The following is a 15805-nucleotide window of genomic DNA, read 5'->3' as shown; positions in this document are numbered from 1 at the left end:
AACATTATTCATCATGGACCATTTTTAAATTTAGGTTAAACTTTAGAAATCAAAAACATATTTTTCTTCTAAATTATTTATGAATTTTTTTTTTATATATTTTTAGTACCTAATTAAAAATTAGTATATTTTTATTATCTTAAATTATGTGATTGTAAGAATGCAAGTTAAAAATCGAACCTATGGACTGTTTACGTGAAGTTTTTAAATACAGTTTATCTAAATTAAGTGATAATAAATACCAAAATTATTTCTTTAATACTACTAATAAAAAAAATTCTATGTTCAGAATTTAATTTTTATATAGTAAATATATTTGTTAATTGAAAAGAAAAAACGTAATTTTGTTTTGCAGTATATATATTAAAACCTTATTATCAAACTTTTCTGATCACATTGCCCGAGTCTTTCTCTAAATCATTCTTCTAAATTTGATTATCCTTTTAAAAATTAGGATTAAATTTAAAACAATAATTAAATATATTTGGAACTTAGTTTTGACAGTAAATTGAATCCAAATAGAGTCATAATACCCTAATAATTGTCATTTAATACACTCATAATACCCATAAACCCTGTATATTAATACATTTGTATTTTAGTATGATTTGTTTTTTTTTTTACATTTAATACACTCATAATACTCATAAATCCTGTATATTAATACATTTGTATTTTAGTATGATTTTCTTTTTGTTGGTAATGTATTTTTGATATGATATATTATATTGTCAGTGGAGACGGACATATATATATATATATATATATATATATATATATATTTATTTATTTATTTATTTTAGTTCTTAGAGTGTAAATGTTAATTAGTTATCACTGATTTTTATACTTCAAGTTGGAACATGGGGGAGAGTTCATGGGAATAAGTGAATGACTCATGGAATTAAAATTCTTGTAACTTACTATAAATTTGTCTCTAATTATTATTACTAAATAAGGATACATTAGTCATTTTATTTTATAAAACAGTTTTCCGTCTTCTTACCATCCATTATGGATGGTAAAAATCCTGTGAGTTTGGTGTAGTTTTGCATCATTCCGTCATTTCTGAAACCTAACAAATGGAAGAGGAAACACATTCTACCGTTTTTTTTCTTTCTCTCTTTTTGCTCGCTGCCATTTTCAATTGTTTAGAACACAGGATTAGACAATGTATTCAAAACATTATGGTATGCACGTCATGCTCTTCCACACACAATATGCTTCGTATGTAGAATTGAAATATACTTTATTTCACATGGCTAGGAAGAAGAGAAAAAAAAATGGTTTGACATAAACAAAGAGATGTAAAAGTTAGGATAACATGACAGTGAAGCAACTTGGTGGAGTGCATAATTATATATTTTATCTATGCACTAAAAGTGAAATTGTCTTCGCCATTATGTAACGTAAAGGAATCTCACACAAAGTGTGAGTGCCTTAAAATGGTGAAATAGACTATTATGTTGTCTGTTGTGTACATTTAATGATTCTTACCTTACCTGCATATGTCTGTTTCTTACAGCGTCAGATTTCTCGAATTTTTCTTAATCTTAAATACTCCAATAATCATGTTTGTTACATTCACGTTCTCTTTAATGCTTTTCTCTCTCAGCGCTTCAAAGCCCAACAATTCCTCAAAGTCCTACCAGAGCCATGGGGTTGTTGAGCATACCCACATCATCATCGTCGTCATCGTCGTCGTCGAGTGCTGTTCCAACGTTGTTCCTCGTTTGTTGTGCATTCTTTGTTTCTCAAGCTCTCGGGGCGAGAATCCCGCATCCCGAGAGGTTTCTTCCCTTCATTTGGCCTCTGCCTGAAAAATTCAGCTTCGGCAATGAGACTCTTTCTCTTGACCCTGCTCTCTCCCTCTCTGGCAATGGTGCTGCCTTTAACATTGTTCGAGAGGCTTTTGAGAGATACAAAGGGATCCTGTTCAAGCATGGTGACAGGTTCAGTTTTCTCAGAACACTGAGGCCTGCCTACGATGTTAACAAATTGAGCATCACTGTTCATTCCAACAGTGAGGAGGTGGTCTTCTTTTCTTTTTTCTTTTTTTTTTTTAATTTTTTTTTTCCTTTCTGGGTCTTCGTCAAGTTTGGTTTTTGAGATTGGGAACTCATGTTGCAGCTTCAACTTGGAGTGGATGAAAGCTACAATTTGTTCGTTTCAGGAGCCCATCAGCTTTCTGGTTCTGGGGGGTCACAATTGAGGTGTGGTTTGTTTTTTTACATCACTATTTGTTATTCGATTCGAATATTCAATGAGATTGTGTTACTGTGTACTTTAAATCTGAAGGTTATGCTGTCCCTTTCCCTTCCTGAATACTATATAAAGTATTTCCCGTTTATGTGTGCATTTCTTAGTTTAATGGCATCATTTTCTGCGCCATGGACTAGTCAACCAATTCGTCCGCACCATACTAAAATGCCATAAACCAGCAATTGGAATTCATTGGAAAACACTGATTGATTGAAGTCTTTTGTTATTAGGGTAACAAGATGATTGATAAAGACTCTTGTGGTGTTGTGCTTCATTTCTTATGTTTATTGGACAGAAACAGATATATTGCAATGTGTTATATATTTATTTAATCTCAGAGTAATCTGTGGATGACCATTAGTCATCTAATTTTTTTATTTTTTCTTGTGTAGGCAAATACTGTTTTTGGTGCATTGCGTGGATTAGAGGTATGTATAGAGTTTGCAACTCAATTCAGCTCCAACCTTTTCTGCCTTGCGCTTTTTGCTGTTCAGCATGAAATGGAGGGATGAAAGGAGTTGTAGTTACTTGATATTTCTGGATAAATTCAGATTTTACTATTTTAGATAACTATTAAATTGTGTGTGCAATCTTCATTTTTCATAATTCAGAATTCAGTTTCTGTTTTCTTCATACGATTGGCAAAGTCTTTTATCTGTTCTGTTTGTGTCTATTGGGCAAGATGTCAGCAGTTTGAAAGAATGTAGCCCCTGTCACTCTCAATCTGTGAAATTATGAACTAACATAAGCATGTAAATTGCTTAAACTCAATTTTATTATATTGTTTAACTTGAAAATTAAAAGTGAATTATGCTTTTTTTGTGTTTCTCAGCATGCACTGTGGCACACAGGAATCACTACTTCCTGAACGATTTGAAACTTGTTATGTTGTGCACGACCTATAACCTTAATTTCTTTTTCTATTTTAATCTGTGATGCACCAGACATTCAGCCAGTTGTGTTCTTTTGATTATACAACTAAAAAAGTACATATAAGCAAGGTACCTTGGTCCGTCCGAGATAAACCTAGATTTCAATACCGTGGGCTTCTGTTGGGTGAGTCAAGATTTTTCCGATAAGATCAATCTACATTCTGCAAGTGTTTATGTGCTATGTTCTTACGCTCTATTAATACTTATGTTGTTATTTATTGCAGATACATCAAGACATTATTTACCAGTTAACGTAATTAAGCAGATAATTGAAGCTATGTCCTACGCTAAACTTGTAAGATTAAAAGTCATAAGTTTACTTCCCTTACCATTCCGCTGTTTATGAAAGTTGGAAAGAAAACAAGTGTATCCTAATTCCTAACTAGCATACCATGCTACTTTGTTTCATGTAATGCTTATGTAAAAAAATTGAACACGGGAGAATGTTCTGCATTGGCACATCATAGACGAGCAATCATTTCCTCTTGAAGTGCCTTCTTATCCAAATTTGTGGAAAGGTTCATACTCAGAGTGGGAACGTTACACAATAGAGGATGCACATGATATTGTTAAGTAAGACTCACCTTATTCCATCTCCTACAAATGTAACATCTTTAATTTTCTTAAATCATGCAAAGTTTATTGGCTACTTCTTTAAAATCATACTAAAGAAATGTTGATCAATTGATCTATGCTTTTTATTAAATTGTTACTTTCCAGTTCATCTTTGAATTTGCTTTCTTAATTTAATCCGGACTAATACTGTATTCTCTTTTCGTGTTTCACTTTGCCTCAATGTAAAGCTTTTCCAAAATGAGAGGTAACGTATCTTAAAATCCTTTTCGAGTTTCTGCTTCATATTATTCAGACCATTTTGAACTATAGGTCGTGATTTTATATTTTTTGGGTTTTTTGTTTTCCTTTTGTGCCTCCCATCTTTCTCAGTACCGAGCAAGATAATGAGTATCTTCTGGGTTTATCACAGGCATAAATGTGATGGCGGAAGTGGATGTCCCTGGTCATGCAGCATCATGGTAAAAAGTTTGTGTTATGTTCATATTTTTTTTCCTCTGATGATAATCTGGTAATTTATAAACTTACAATAATGTCTTGAAAATGGTGCTGCATGAGAACCTATGTTTCTTTTACTTCATCTATTTGATATAGACATTTCTTTCAAGAAATTCTTGTGTTTTCCAAAGAAAAGTTTAAGCTTTCTAGCTATGGATTGGATGCAGCTGTGTCATGAAAGTTTGCTCCGAATGGATTCCTATGTGTTGACGTCAGACACTGCTTTTGAAAAGTTTTATTTAGACATTGATCCAATTATTTTACGAATTTGGACTTCAATTGGATGCTCCAAAAAATTTAATATTTCTACTGACTAATTTTGTAGAGCAGAAATAAATTAGCGTTTCTCTGTTCTTCATTTCTGTTTAGGGGTGTTGGATATCCTGATCTTTGGCCATCACCCTTCTGCAAGCAGCCACTAGATGTTTCGAAGAAGTTTACTTTTGATATCCTGTCTGGTATTCTAACAGGTTAAGTCTCTGTAAAACTTGCATCACTTTATTGAGCTTATATCTTCTTCCATTCTACCTTGAATCTTGCAAAAATATCAGTATTATGGAGTTTGTCAAAACCACCCTTTGACAGTACTAAGTTATACTCATATATTTTCCTAGTATGTAATCTGATCTAAAATAATAACTTTCTTTCATTCTCCTTTTCTAAATTTTGCAGACATGAGAAAAATATTCCCATTTGAACTATTTCACTTGGGTGGTGATGAAGTGAATACAGGTCAGTGTGCATGTCTTTCTTCTTCCAGCTTGACCTAAAAGCTTAAAATTGGCGTTTTATGTCTATAATTGGCACCAATGAATATTTTGTACTAAAGGCTCAAAACATAGCACTTACAAAAAATTGGAGTCCGGTAAACTGGTATAATTTCTATATTCATAATATAAAAACTCATTTATACCCTTAATTGATCCTTGATGACCCTAGTATTTCAGATTCCAATAGTAGTTTGCCTGCATGTAAACTACAGAAATTTAGAAGCATCACTTCTATTTATTTACCATGTCATGTTCTTAAACTGTTAGCATGTTTTTAAGATCTGACCTTTTCTATTTAACTTGTCAGGGAAGAAACCTTCAACACTTTTCCATCTAAGCTCAGTCCGCAGACTGTAGTGCATAACTGGTGAATTTCTGCCTAAGTAAAGTTTTATTTTTATATGATACTTGATGATCCCAGTTTCAGAAATTATAATTCCAAGTAAATACTGTAGGTTGGGCCCTGGAGTTTGTCCAAAGGCTGTTGCAAAAGGTTTCAGGTGTGTTTTCAGTAACCAAGGTGTATGGTATCTTGACCATCTAAATGTACCTTGGGAAGTTGTCTATGATGCTGATCCACTTGAAGGAATTCAGAAAGCTTCAGAGAAAAAATTAGTTATTGGGGGAGAAGTGTGTATGTGGGGCGAGACAGCTGATACATCAGACGTTCAGCAAACAATATGGCCTCGAGCAGCAGCAGCAGCAGGTTTGCTTCATTACTAATGCAAAGTTGTTCACCATTCTCTTGTCTTGTTCTTTTTTTTCAGTTTTAGTACTGAAACATAATGTATTCACCATTGTTTGTTTCCCACAGAACGATTGTGGAGTCCTAGAGATTTTACTTCAGGAAAACATGCTAAAGTAACAGCACTAAAAAGGTTGCAATACTTCAGATGTCTGTTGAATAGACGTGGGGTTGCAGCAGCTCCTGTCACAAATTTTTATGCTAGAACTGCTCCTGATGGTCCAGGCTCATGCTTGGTGCAGTAAACTTATTCATCTGTGCATGTCTAGATTATTGTGAATGTAGTAAACTCATGTTTATCTAGAGAATGATAGATATTTGTGGTTCATTGACAGCATTCATAGTGTAAGTTATTGTCCAATTCAATAAACAACACCTGTTCACCTGTTTATCTGTTTCCAAATGCAAGTTTTATGGTTATGACTGATGTGTATGATGTTGATTTCCATTTCTAGAATTTAACATGGCATCGTAGGGTGTTAGTGAGAAATTTGGCAGATGAGAGTATGCAAGATCACAGTGATCACAACATAAGCAAATGGATTTTATAGAATAATGTGGAGAACAAAACAGAGTTTACGGATAAATTTATGTTATCTCACAACATACGTTTAATGCGTAGTGATTGCATTTATACAGTAGAAAAGCATTTCAAGAATTTTATTTAGTCCTTCTGTATTTCTATTTAAAAATTCGAATGGTTTAGTTCCACTGAATCTCATTATTGAACTTGAAAGGGGAAAGGAGTAGAAACAGAATTATGTAGAATTCTGTGGAAACAGAAAACGGAAAGGATAAAAAAATAGCTATTTTGATCGAAATTATGTTTTTTTTTTCATAAATATTACTTAAAATTGAAAATAATTTCTGATCGAAACTTACTGTTTAACCCCTGAATCTTTTAAGTTATTAGCTTTGGTCCATATTTTTTCAACGGTGTTAATGTATCTTACCAACCATGTGTTATTTAAATTTTTTATAAAATAAAATTTTTGTGTCTGTTTGATCCACACTATTAATGATTAATTATAAAACAAATAAAAAGAGTTAAGGATCCATATGGAAGTGGTAGATAGTGAATATTTAAAAACCAATTCTAATTTTTTATTTATAATAATAATAATAATAATAATAGTTTTAACAAAGTTTATATTTAAATGAATTTGGATGAACATGCAAATAATACAATGCGTGAAAATAAAATATGTCATTAAGTTATTGCTTAATTGTATTTTCATTTTGATTGAAACCTACTCATTCAAGAGGATAAAGAGTGCAACAAAAAAGACTTTTAGAGTGCAACAAAAAAGACTTTTACTTACTATTAGATGATACTGACAATCGCATTAAATTTTAATTTAATTTTAATTAAAGAATAAATGATACAACGAGCAATATATATATATAGAAAAATTAATTATATATACGAATTTGTGATTTTCTTCAATAATCTTAATAATTTTGTTGTGCTATGTGAAAGCTGAATTTGAAATAGGAAAATGATATTTTGATAAAATTTTGTTTAACAAATTTTAACGAACAATCATTTTTTATAAAAAAAACTTTAAAATTTTATTATTTTATTTTTGTAACTCTATAAAAATATAAAAAATTATTCTATTTAATAACCTTGTCAATTAAATATTTGTCAAAAAATTATTTTTGTTTAAAATAATATATAAAATCGAAAAATGATATCGTTTTACGAGTTAAATCTTAATTCTAAGTGAAAAACAAAGTTAAAGTTATACTTGAAAGAAAAAAAAAAAACAAAAAATAAAGGGAAGTCAAATAATTTTCATACGTTGTAGATACGAAAAATAACTGCACGTTGTAAATATAAACGGACGGAGAGGATCACATTGCACACTACTTTATTGATTGATATTATTTGTTTTGTTTATGCCGTTTCAGTTTCTTTCTGGAGTAGTTGATAAGCAATGAAAGAAAACCTTGATTCAAGAACTCAATGGGTACTTCTCGATCCAAATTCAAAACTCACCATACATATGAATTTCATTGTTTATATATAGCTCTCAACAATAACATTCAGGTTAAGACGTGTAATACAGCATAACACCTAATCTATATGAGCATGGCATCTTCTTCCTCCAAATTGACTCTGAAATTGATTATTGACTCAAAGCGTGAGAAGGTGCTGTTCGCAGAAGCATCAAAAGCGGTTGTAGACTTTCTCTTTTACTTGCTCTGTTTGCCCGTTGGTAGTGCCACAAGGATTCTGAACCAGGATCAAATGGTTGGCTCCTTAGTCAATCTGTATGAAAGTGTTAAGAATCTGGATGAAACTTACATGGAACCAAAGCTGCGTAAGGATCTAATGTTGAAGCTAATTGCCTCCGTTTCTTCACAAATCTCAGGCCTTCTTCCTTCAATCGATGACACTTCTTCTGACACCTCCAAGTATGTGTTCTACAGGTGCCCAACTCACTGTGGTTACGTCACATGTGATAACACCACTCGCTGTCCTTACCAATGTGGGAATACTATGAACAGTGTAATGCAATTTGTTGGTGAAAAGGTTGGAAGTTTTGAAATTTCTGTCGACAAGAGTGGTGGTTTTGTGAAAGAGGTAGTAACTTACATGGTGATGGATGATTTAGTGGTTCAGCCCATGTCAAGCATCTCAAGCATTACCTTACTCAACAAATTCAACGTCAAAGAGGTTGGTGCATTGCAAGAAAAGGTGGTCGATTTAGACATGAACAAGGTATGTTACATATGTTTATAAAATATGCAAATATTCTGAATCACTACAAATATTCTGAATATATATACCTCTACTTAAGGTTTTCATGAATAAATGTCTTCCTAACTATATACATATATAGCATGGTTCTTTAATATGTTTGCTTTGTATTTTTTAGGCTTAAATAGTCATTTGGTCCTAGTTTGGGTCGACTTTTTTCACTTTGGTCATACTTTTGAAAATGTTTTCAATTTGGTCATACCTTTCGTAATTTTTTTTCAATCAACTCATTTTCGTTAACTCCGTCTAAATCGTTAACGGAACGGTGGCCAGCGTGAAGATGAATAGTGCAACAAATTTATCGACAGATTTTTGGTAATTATCGGCAGATATTTCGGTCGGTAATTATCGACGAATTTTTCCGTCGGTAATTATCGACAGATTTATCGATGGATTTTTTTGTTGATAATTACCGACAGATTTACCAACGGATTTTTTTGTCGGTAATTACCGACGGAGCATTTTACTGACGGATTTTTGACCGATGATGATTCGTCGGTAATGTTGATTTAGCGACAAATTTTAACTATTACCGACGAATTTTGACTGTCGGTAATATCAGTTTTTCTTGTAGTTTACTATCATAATTAAACTAGAAAATAAATTAAATACATAAATATGATATATCTTGTATCTCCCTCAACAACTCAAATACATAGTAGAGATAATCAAAAAATAGTGGAATACCCTCTTATTTTCTCTCCTCTTCTTAAAATTTTTTACTAAAATTACATCAACTATATATGATCATTCTTTCCTTCTTTGGAAACAGTAAAATTAGAAGATCATTCTTTCCTTCTTTGAAAACAGTAAAATTAGAAGACTTTTAGCTGCAATGCTTATTTTTTTATTGATGAAGTTTTAATTAAAAAATAATTAAAATTTTATTAAAAATTAAAGATATTTTATCATACATATAATATAATTAATATATAAATATATTAAAAAATAAAATCTAATATCCGTGTTATCATTTTATAATTTATGATTTTATGAGTCCTTTAATATACTGATCTTAATATCAATTTTAACATGCTTATGTTGCGATTGTGATTATCAATTTCAATTTTAATTACTCCTTTTTTATTTTAAATCAATAAATTCTCAATTTCATATGTATTCTATTTACTGAAAAAAAAATCACCTTTACGTATAAAAAACTTGAAAAAAAAAAGATTTTAAAAAAAATAAAATTTAATTAAACATAAAATCACTTATAAATCGTAGAATGGAAAACAAGAGATGGAGAAAAGAAAATAAATTAATTTTGTTCTACAATTCTAATAATTTTATTGTGTTATGATAATAAAATATATTTGAATAATTTTGGTTTTTTTTTCTCAAAATAGGTCATGCAACGAATAATTAAAAAAAATGCTAAACAACTAACCTCATACTAGGCAAAGGAAATGCTAAACAACTAACCTCATACTAGGCAAAGGACATGGTAAAAAATTATTTGTTCAGTTGCATCTACTTTTTGAATATGTCATTCCTAAATGCTTTCAAAAAAAAAAATATATTTGCATTATTTTCTTTTATATGGATTTTCAGGTGTGTGGCACTTAGATCAAATGTATACGGTAGAGAATTGATTTTTCTAGCACGATGAGAATTCTATCATAGTCAAGTGCATTGCATCTGAATCTAACCCTCCCTCTACTGATAATATTGTTAATATTACAATGGCATGTGGTGCATCTAACCTCCTATCGCAAGCGAAATCGCGACGGGACGACGAAAATAATTCGAAAGGTACAGAGGAGTCGTCACCATAGTTTATTATGGAAAACTATAGAAAAACTTAAAAAAAAGAATGGTCTTCGAAATCAAATTTGGATTCGGGAGTTGGTTACATGTGAGGAAGGTAGTAGCACCCCACAACGCCCGTCTTAAGACGGTTCCCTCTTTAATTAAGTGTGCAAAGTAGAATTTGATGTTTAAAATATTTGTTATTCCCCAAAAAATCAAACAAAATAAAATAAAATTAAGAACATGAGTGTACATCCAAATTAATGTTGACATGTCATGTGAAGAGTGTGAATAGCAAATAGTAGGGGTGAAAATATGTATAAAACATTTGGGCTCATGAAATGGAAAGGGTGTGATAATTAAAAATAGATCATATTCTCCCTTATCTTGTTTTTTCCTTTCTTTTTTTTTTCTTTTTTTCCATGGTAGAATTAAAGTTAAAAAATCTACCATCAATCAATTTTTTTATTTATTTATTATTTTTATTTTAACAAAACAAATATATTTACCCGGACAAAATTGGGTGTTGACACCTTACTCACCCATATCCATCATCCAAAACATGCACAAAGCTTACCAACCATCTCATATAATTCCCGAAAACATGTACACATCATGGAAACCCTTAACATAATATCTTCATGTGCAAACACCACCTGTTTCGCAACAAAAACACAAAACCCATATATAGATATTAAAAAATAAAATCTAATATTGGTGTTATCATTTTATAATTTATGATTTTATGAGTCCTTTAATATACTGATCTCAATTTCAATTTTAACATCAATAAATTCTCAATTTCATATGTAGTCTATTTACTGAAAAAAAAATCACCTTTATGTATAAAAAACTTGAAAAAAAAAGATTTTAAAAAAAATAAAATTTAATTAAGCATAAAATCACTTATAAACCATAGAATCGAAAACAAGAGAGGGAGAAAAGAAAATAAATTAATTTTGTTCTACATTTCTAATAATTTTATTGTGTTATGATAATACAATATATTTGAATAATTTTGTTTTTTTTTTCTCAAAATAGGTCATGCAACGAATAATTTAAAAAAATGCTAAACAACTAACCTCATACTAGGCAAAGGACATGGTAAAAAATTATTTGTTCAGCTGCATCTACTTTTTGAATATGTCATTCCTAAATGCTTTCAAAGAAAAAATATATATTTGCATTATTTTCTTTTATATGGATTTTCAGGTGTGTGGCACTTAGATCAAATGTATACTGTAGGGAATTGATTTTTCTAGCACGATGAGAATTCTATCCTAGTCAAGTGCATTGCATCTGAATCTAACTCTCCCTCTACTGATAATATTGTTAATATTACAATGGCATGTGGTGCATCTAACCTCCTATCGCAAGCGAAATCGCGACGGAACGACGAAAATAATTCGAAAGGCATAGAGGAGTCGTCACCATAGTTTATTATGGAAAACTATAAAAAAACTTAAAAAAAAGAATGGTCTTCGAAATCAAATTTGGATTCGGGAGTTGGTTACATGTGAGGAAGGTAGTAGCACCCCACAACGCCCGTCTTATGACGGTTCCCTCTTTAATTAAGTGTGCAAAGTAGAATTTGATGTTTAAAATATTTGTTATTCCCAAAAAATCAAACAAAATAAAATAAAATTAAGAACATGAGTGTACATCCAAATTAATGTTGACATGTCATGTGAAGAGTGTGAATAGCAAATAGTGGGGGTGAAAATATGTATAAAACATTTGGGCTCATGAAATGGAAAGGGTGTGATAATTAAAAATAGATCATATTCTCCCTTATCTTGTTTTTTCCTTTCTTTTTTCTTTTTTCTTTTTTTCCATGGTAGAATTAAAGTTAAAAAATCTACCATCAATCAATTTTTTTATTTTTTTATTTTTATTTTTATTTTAACAAAACAAATATATTTATCCGGACAAAATTGGGTGTTGACACCTTACTCACCCATACCCATCATCCAAAACATTCACAAAGCTTACCAACCATCTCATATAATTCCTATGAACCCGAAAACATGTACACATCATGGGAACCCTTAACATAATATCTTCATGTGCAAACACCACCTGTTTCGCAACTAAAACACAAAACCCATATATATATATATATATTAAAAAATAAAATCTAATATTCGTGTTATTATTTTATAATTTTTGATTTTATGAGTCCTTTAATATACTGATCTTAATTTCAATTTTAACATGCTTATGTTGCGATTCTGATTATCAATTTCAATTTTAATTACTTCTTTTTTATTTTAAATCAATAAATTCTCAATTTCATATGTAGTCTATTTACCGAAAAAAAAAATCACCTTTACGTATAAAAAACTTAAAAAAAAAAGATTTTTAAAAAAAATAAAATTTAATTAAGCATAAAATCACTTATAAACCATAGAATCGAAAACAAGAGAGGGGGAAAAGAAAATAAATTAATTTTGTTCTACAATTCTAATAATTTTATTGTGTTATGATAATACAATATATTTGAATAATTTTGGTTTTTTTTTTCTCAAAATAGGTCATGCAACAAATAATTTAAAAAAATGCTAAACAACTAATCTCATACTAGGCAAAGGACATGGTAAAAAATTATTTGTTCAGCTGCATCTACTTTTTGAATATGTCATTCCTAAATGCTTTCAAAGAAAAAAATATATATTTGCATTATTTTCTTTTATATGGATTTTCATGTGTGTGGCACTTAGATCAAATGTATACGATAGGGAATTGATTTTTCTAGCACGATGAGAATTCTATCCTAGTCAAGTGCATTATTGGATCTGAATCTAACCCTCCCTCTACTGATAATATTGTTAATATTACAATGGCATGTGGTGCATCTAACCTCCTATCGCAAGCGAAATCGCGACGGGACGACGAAAATAATTCGAAAGGTACAGAGGAGTCGTCACCATAGTTTATTATGGAAAACTATAGAAAAACTTAAAAAAAAGAATGGTCTTCGAAATCAAATTTGGATTCGGGAGTTGGTTACATGTGAGGAAGGTAGTAGCACCCCACAACGCCCGTCTTATGACGGTTCCCTCTTTAATTAAGTGTGCAAAGTAGAATTTGATGTTTAAAATATTTGTTATTCCCCAAAAAATCAAACAAAATAAAATAAAATTAAGAACATGAGTGTACATGCAAATTAATGTTGACATGTCATGTGAAGAGTGTGAATAGCAAATAGTGGGGGTGAAAATATGTATAAAACATTTGGGCTCATGAAATGGAAAGGGTGTGATAATTAAAAATAGATCATATTCTCCCTTATCTTGTTTTTTCCTTTCTTTTTTCTTTTTTCTTTTTTTCCATGGTAGACTTAAAGTTAAAAAATCTACCATCAATCAATTTTTTTATTTATTTATTATTTTTATTTTAACAAAACAAATATATTTACCCGGACAAAATTGGGTGTTGACACCTTACTCACCCATACCCATCATCCAAAACATGCACAAAGCTTACCAACCATCTCATATAATTCCTATGAACCCGAAAACATGTACACATCATGGGAAACCTTATATTATATACCAGATGAAGCAATGATTTATAAGAATTTTGCTACTAAAAATATATTTATAGATTAATAACTAATAAGAGAATATAACCAAGATACTTTGATTTCTTATCTTTGTTTTCGCAAACATGATTAAAAAGGATATATCATTTCTGCTAATTTGAATGGATTATATAGTACACACTATTCAAAATTAGACTTTTTTTTATGAATAATACTATTTATTCAACAAATTTGATTGATTGATACGGGTTGATTTTCTATTACGATATATTGAGGAAACAATAGCTGCTTCAGCGGTTGCAACAGCTATAACAAAAATTGAAAAAATATTTCCTTTTAGTTGCCGCCTATCAAAAAAATCAGAAAAGGTTACGAGATTTATATTAACTGCATTTAGTATAAGTTCAAGACACATAAGGGCTCTAACCATATTTCGGCTCGTGATCAATCCATAGATACCTATAGAAAATAAATAAGCACTCAAAACAGTGTATGCTCGAATATCATTGACCAACTCCTTTTCAATTTTTATTCATTTCGATATGAATATGAATTCAACGGATCTTATTGCCTAACATAATAAGTCTACAACAAAATCAAGTATTTGCAAAAAGATTTTATACTTTATACATAAATATTCTTTTTCCTTAACATATAATTCAACAAAAAAGAAATGTAATAAATTCTCTTCATGTGGAAAGTAGTAGAGAACATCTGACACTCCGCTAATAAGTAATGGTTTGAGACGATATCCTGATCAAGTGTTTTGTCAGTGGTGTTTCTCTAAAAGCATTATTATCGGGAATAAATTAGCTTATGCTTCTCTTGGTTTTTACTTCTTTTCTTTTTTTTTTCTTTTTTCCAATGGTAGAATTATAGTTAAAAAAACCTACCGTCAATCAAAACATATTTTATTTTATTTATTTATTTATTATTATTAACCTAGACGGGACCAGCAGAAGAGTACCGGGAGAGACGCAAGGACAGACACCGACACCGGGATCGACATGAGGGACTTCGGGAGCTACTCGTGTTAGTTCACTGTAGGGGATAAACTAAGGGGGCAATAACACATACTGGGCACCTTCCCACCTTCAATTCCTTTGTCCTCACCCATGATAACATTTTTATTAAACCCATTCAATATATGTGGATGTTTTTTCTCAATTATAGAGTTTTGTTCAAGTCTCTCCGCACAAGAATATTGATGGACACCTTAAGGTTTACCTTTAACGAAATGTTTATCTCTCAATCTAAAACTCATGTTAAAAAAATTATGCACTTGCATTATAGAAAATGCACCTTTCAAATATTAAAAAAACTTACTATATAATATTTTGTACAAAAGTATAATTTAAAGTTATAATATTGTACGTAAAGTTATAATATTGTATGTAAAATTATAATATTGTATGCAAATCTAAGAACTTTTAGATTGAACATTTTTGTGAGTTATGAGCAGAACATAATGAGAGGGAGGTTAGATGCACCCCATACCATTGTAATATTAACAACATTACCAGTAAAGGGAGGGTTATATTTAAAAAAAAAAACTATTTTTTTCAAAATATTTGAATTTTTATTTTTATAGATGGGACATTTTTTTATTTCGAAATTTGAATATTTTAGTCATAACTCAAAGTGCTCCTTGGTGTATTTTTAAAAAGAATATTTTTTTTCTTCGAATCTTAGCAATGAATATCCTTTCGAAACAATATTTTGAAACGAAGTTTCTGATAATGATGAATTCCAATTTAGGATGGAAATTCAGGGACTAAATATTTTGGTTAATCATTCATATACTAAATAATTCTACCAATAACTCCTTTTTAATAGTTATTGGTTATTGTAATTTGGATGGAGGGGTATAGTCATTGCGTTGAATCAAGCTTTTCTTTCATTGCTCGTTAATTCCTCTGCAAGTGAAACGGCATGCATGTCCAACAACAAAGAAAATAAATAATA

At 30.5% G+C, this 15805-nt stretch overlaps 1 protein-coding gene and 1 pseudogene across 2 annotated transcripts; both read left to right on the top strand.

Moving 5' to 3' along the window:
• The first annotated feature begins 1168 nt into the window (after window positions 1-1168).
• LOC114192397 (beta-hexosaminidase 1-like) lies at window positions 1169-6166 on the top strand (annotated as a pseudogene). Its single transcript, XR_014996461.1, has 14 exons — window positions 1169-1187; window positions 1613-2028; window positions 2128-2210; window positions 2652-2687; window positions 3204-3315; window positions 3416-3486; window positions 3634-3764; window positions 3995-4011; window positions 4177-4225; window positions 4632-4732; window positions 4935-5135; window positions 5340-5399; window positions 5488-5738; window positions 5847-6166. The product of XR_014996461.1 is annotated as a beta-hexosaminidase 1-like (transcript).
• A 1706-nt stretch (window positions 6167-7872) lies between these two features.
• On the top strand, window positions 7873-15650 carry LOC114191447 (uncharacterized). The gene is made up of 3 exons (XM_085675339.1): window positions 7873-8117; window positions 8214-8505; window positions 15612-15650. The coding sequence occupies exons 1-3, from the start codon at window positions 7873-7875 to the stop codon at window positions 15648-15650; spliced, it is 576 nt and encodes a 191-aa protein (XP_085531465.1).
• Window positions 15651-15805: the final 155 nt, after the last annotated feature.

The sequence above is a fragment of the Vigna unguiculata genome, chromosome 7 (assembly GCF_037176805.1).
Source record: "Vigna unguiculata cultivar grain cowpea cultivar isolate G323 ecotype 2 chromosome 7, ASM3717680v1, whole genome shotgun sequence".
Taxonomy (NCBI): Eukaryota; Viridiplantae; Streptophyta; class Magnoliopsida; order Fabales; family Fabaceae; genus Vigna; species Vigna unguiculata.
The sequence above is the reverse complement of the archived record's forward strand: the minus strand, read 5'-3'. Positions and strand labels throughout refer to the sequence as shown.

What these genes read in the sequence shown, in the direction of transcription:
- LOC114191447 (XM_085675339.1), top strand. Translation starts at nt 7,873, where the DNA reads ATGGCATCTTCTTCCTCCAAATTGACTCTGAAATTGATTATTGACTCA. An exon ending in AAGCTGCGTAAGGATCTAAT is followed by an intron (nt 8,118 to 8,213) that starts GTTGAAGCTAAT and finishes TGTGTTCTACAG; the next exon opens with GTGCCCAACTCACTGTGGTT. An exon ending in TCGATTTAGACATGAACAAG is followed by an intron (nt 8,506 to 15,611) that starts GTATGTTACATA and finishes ATGGAAATTCAG; the next exon opens with GGACTAAATATTTTGGTTAA.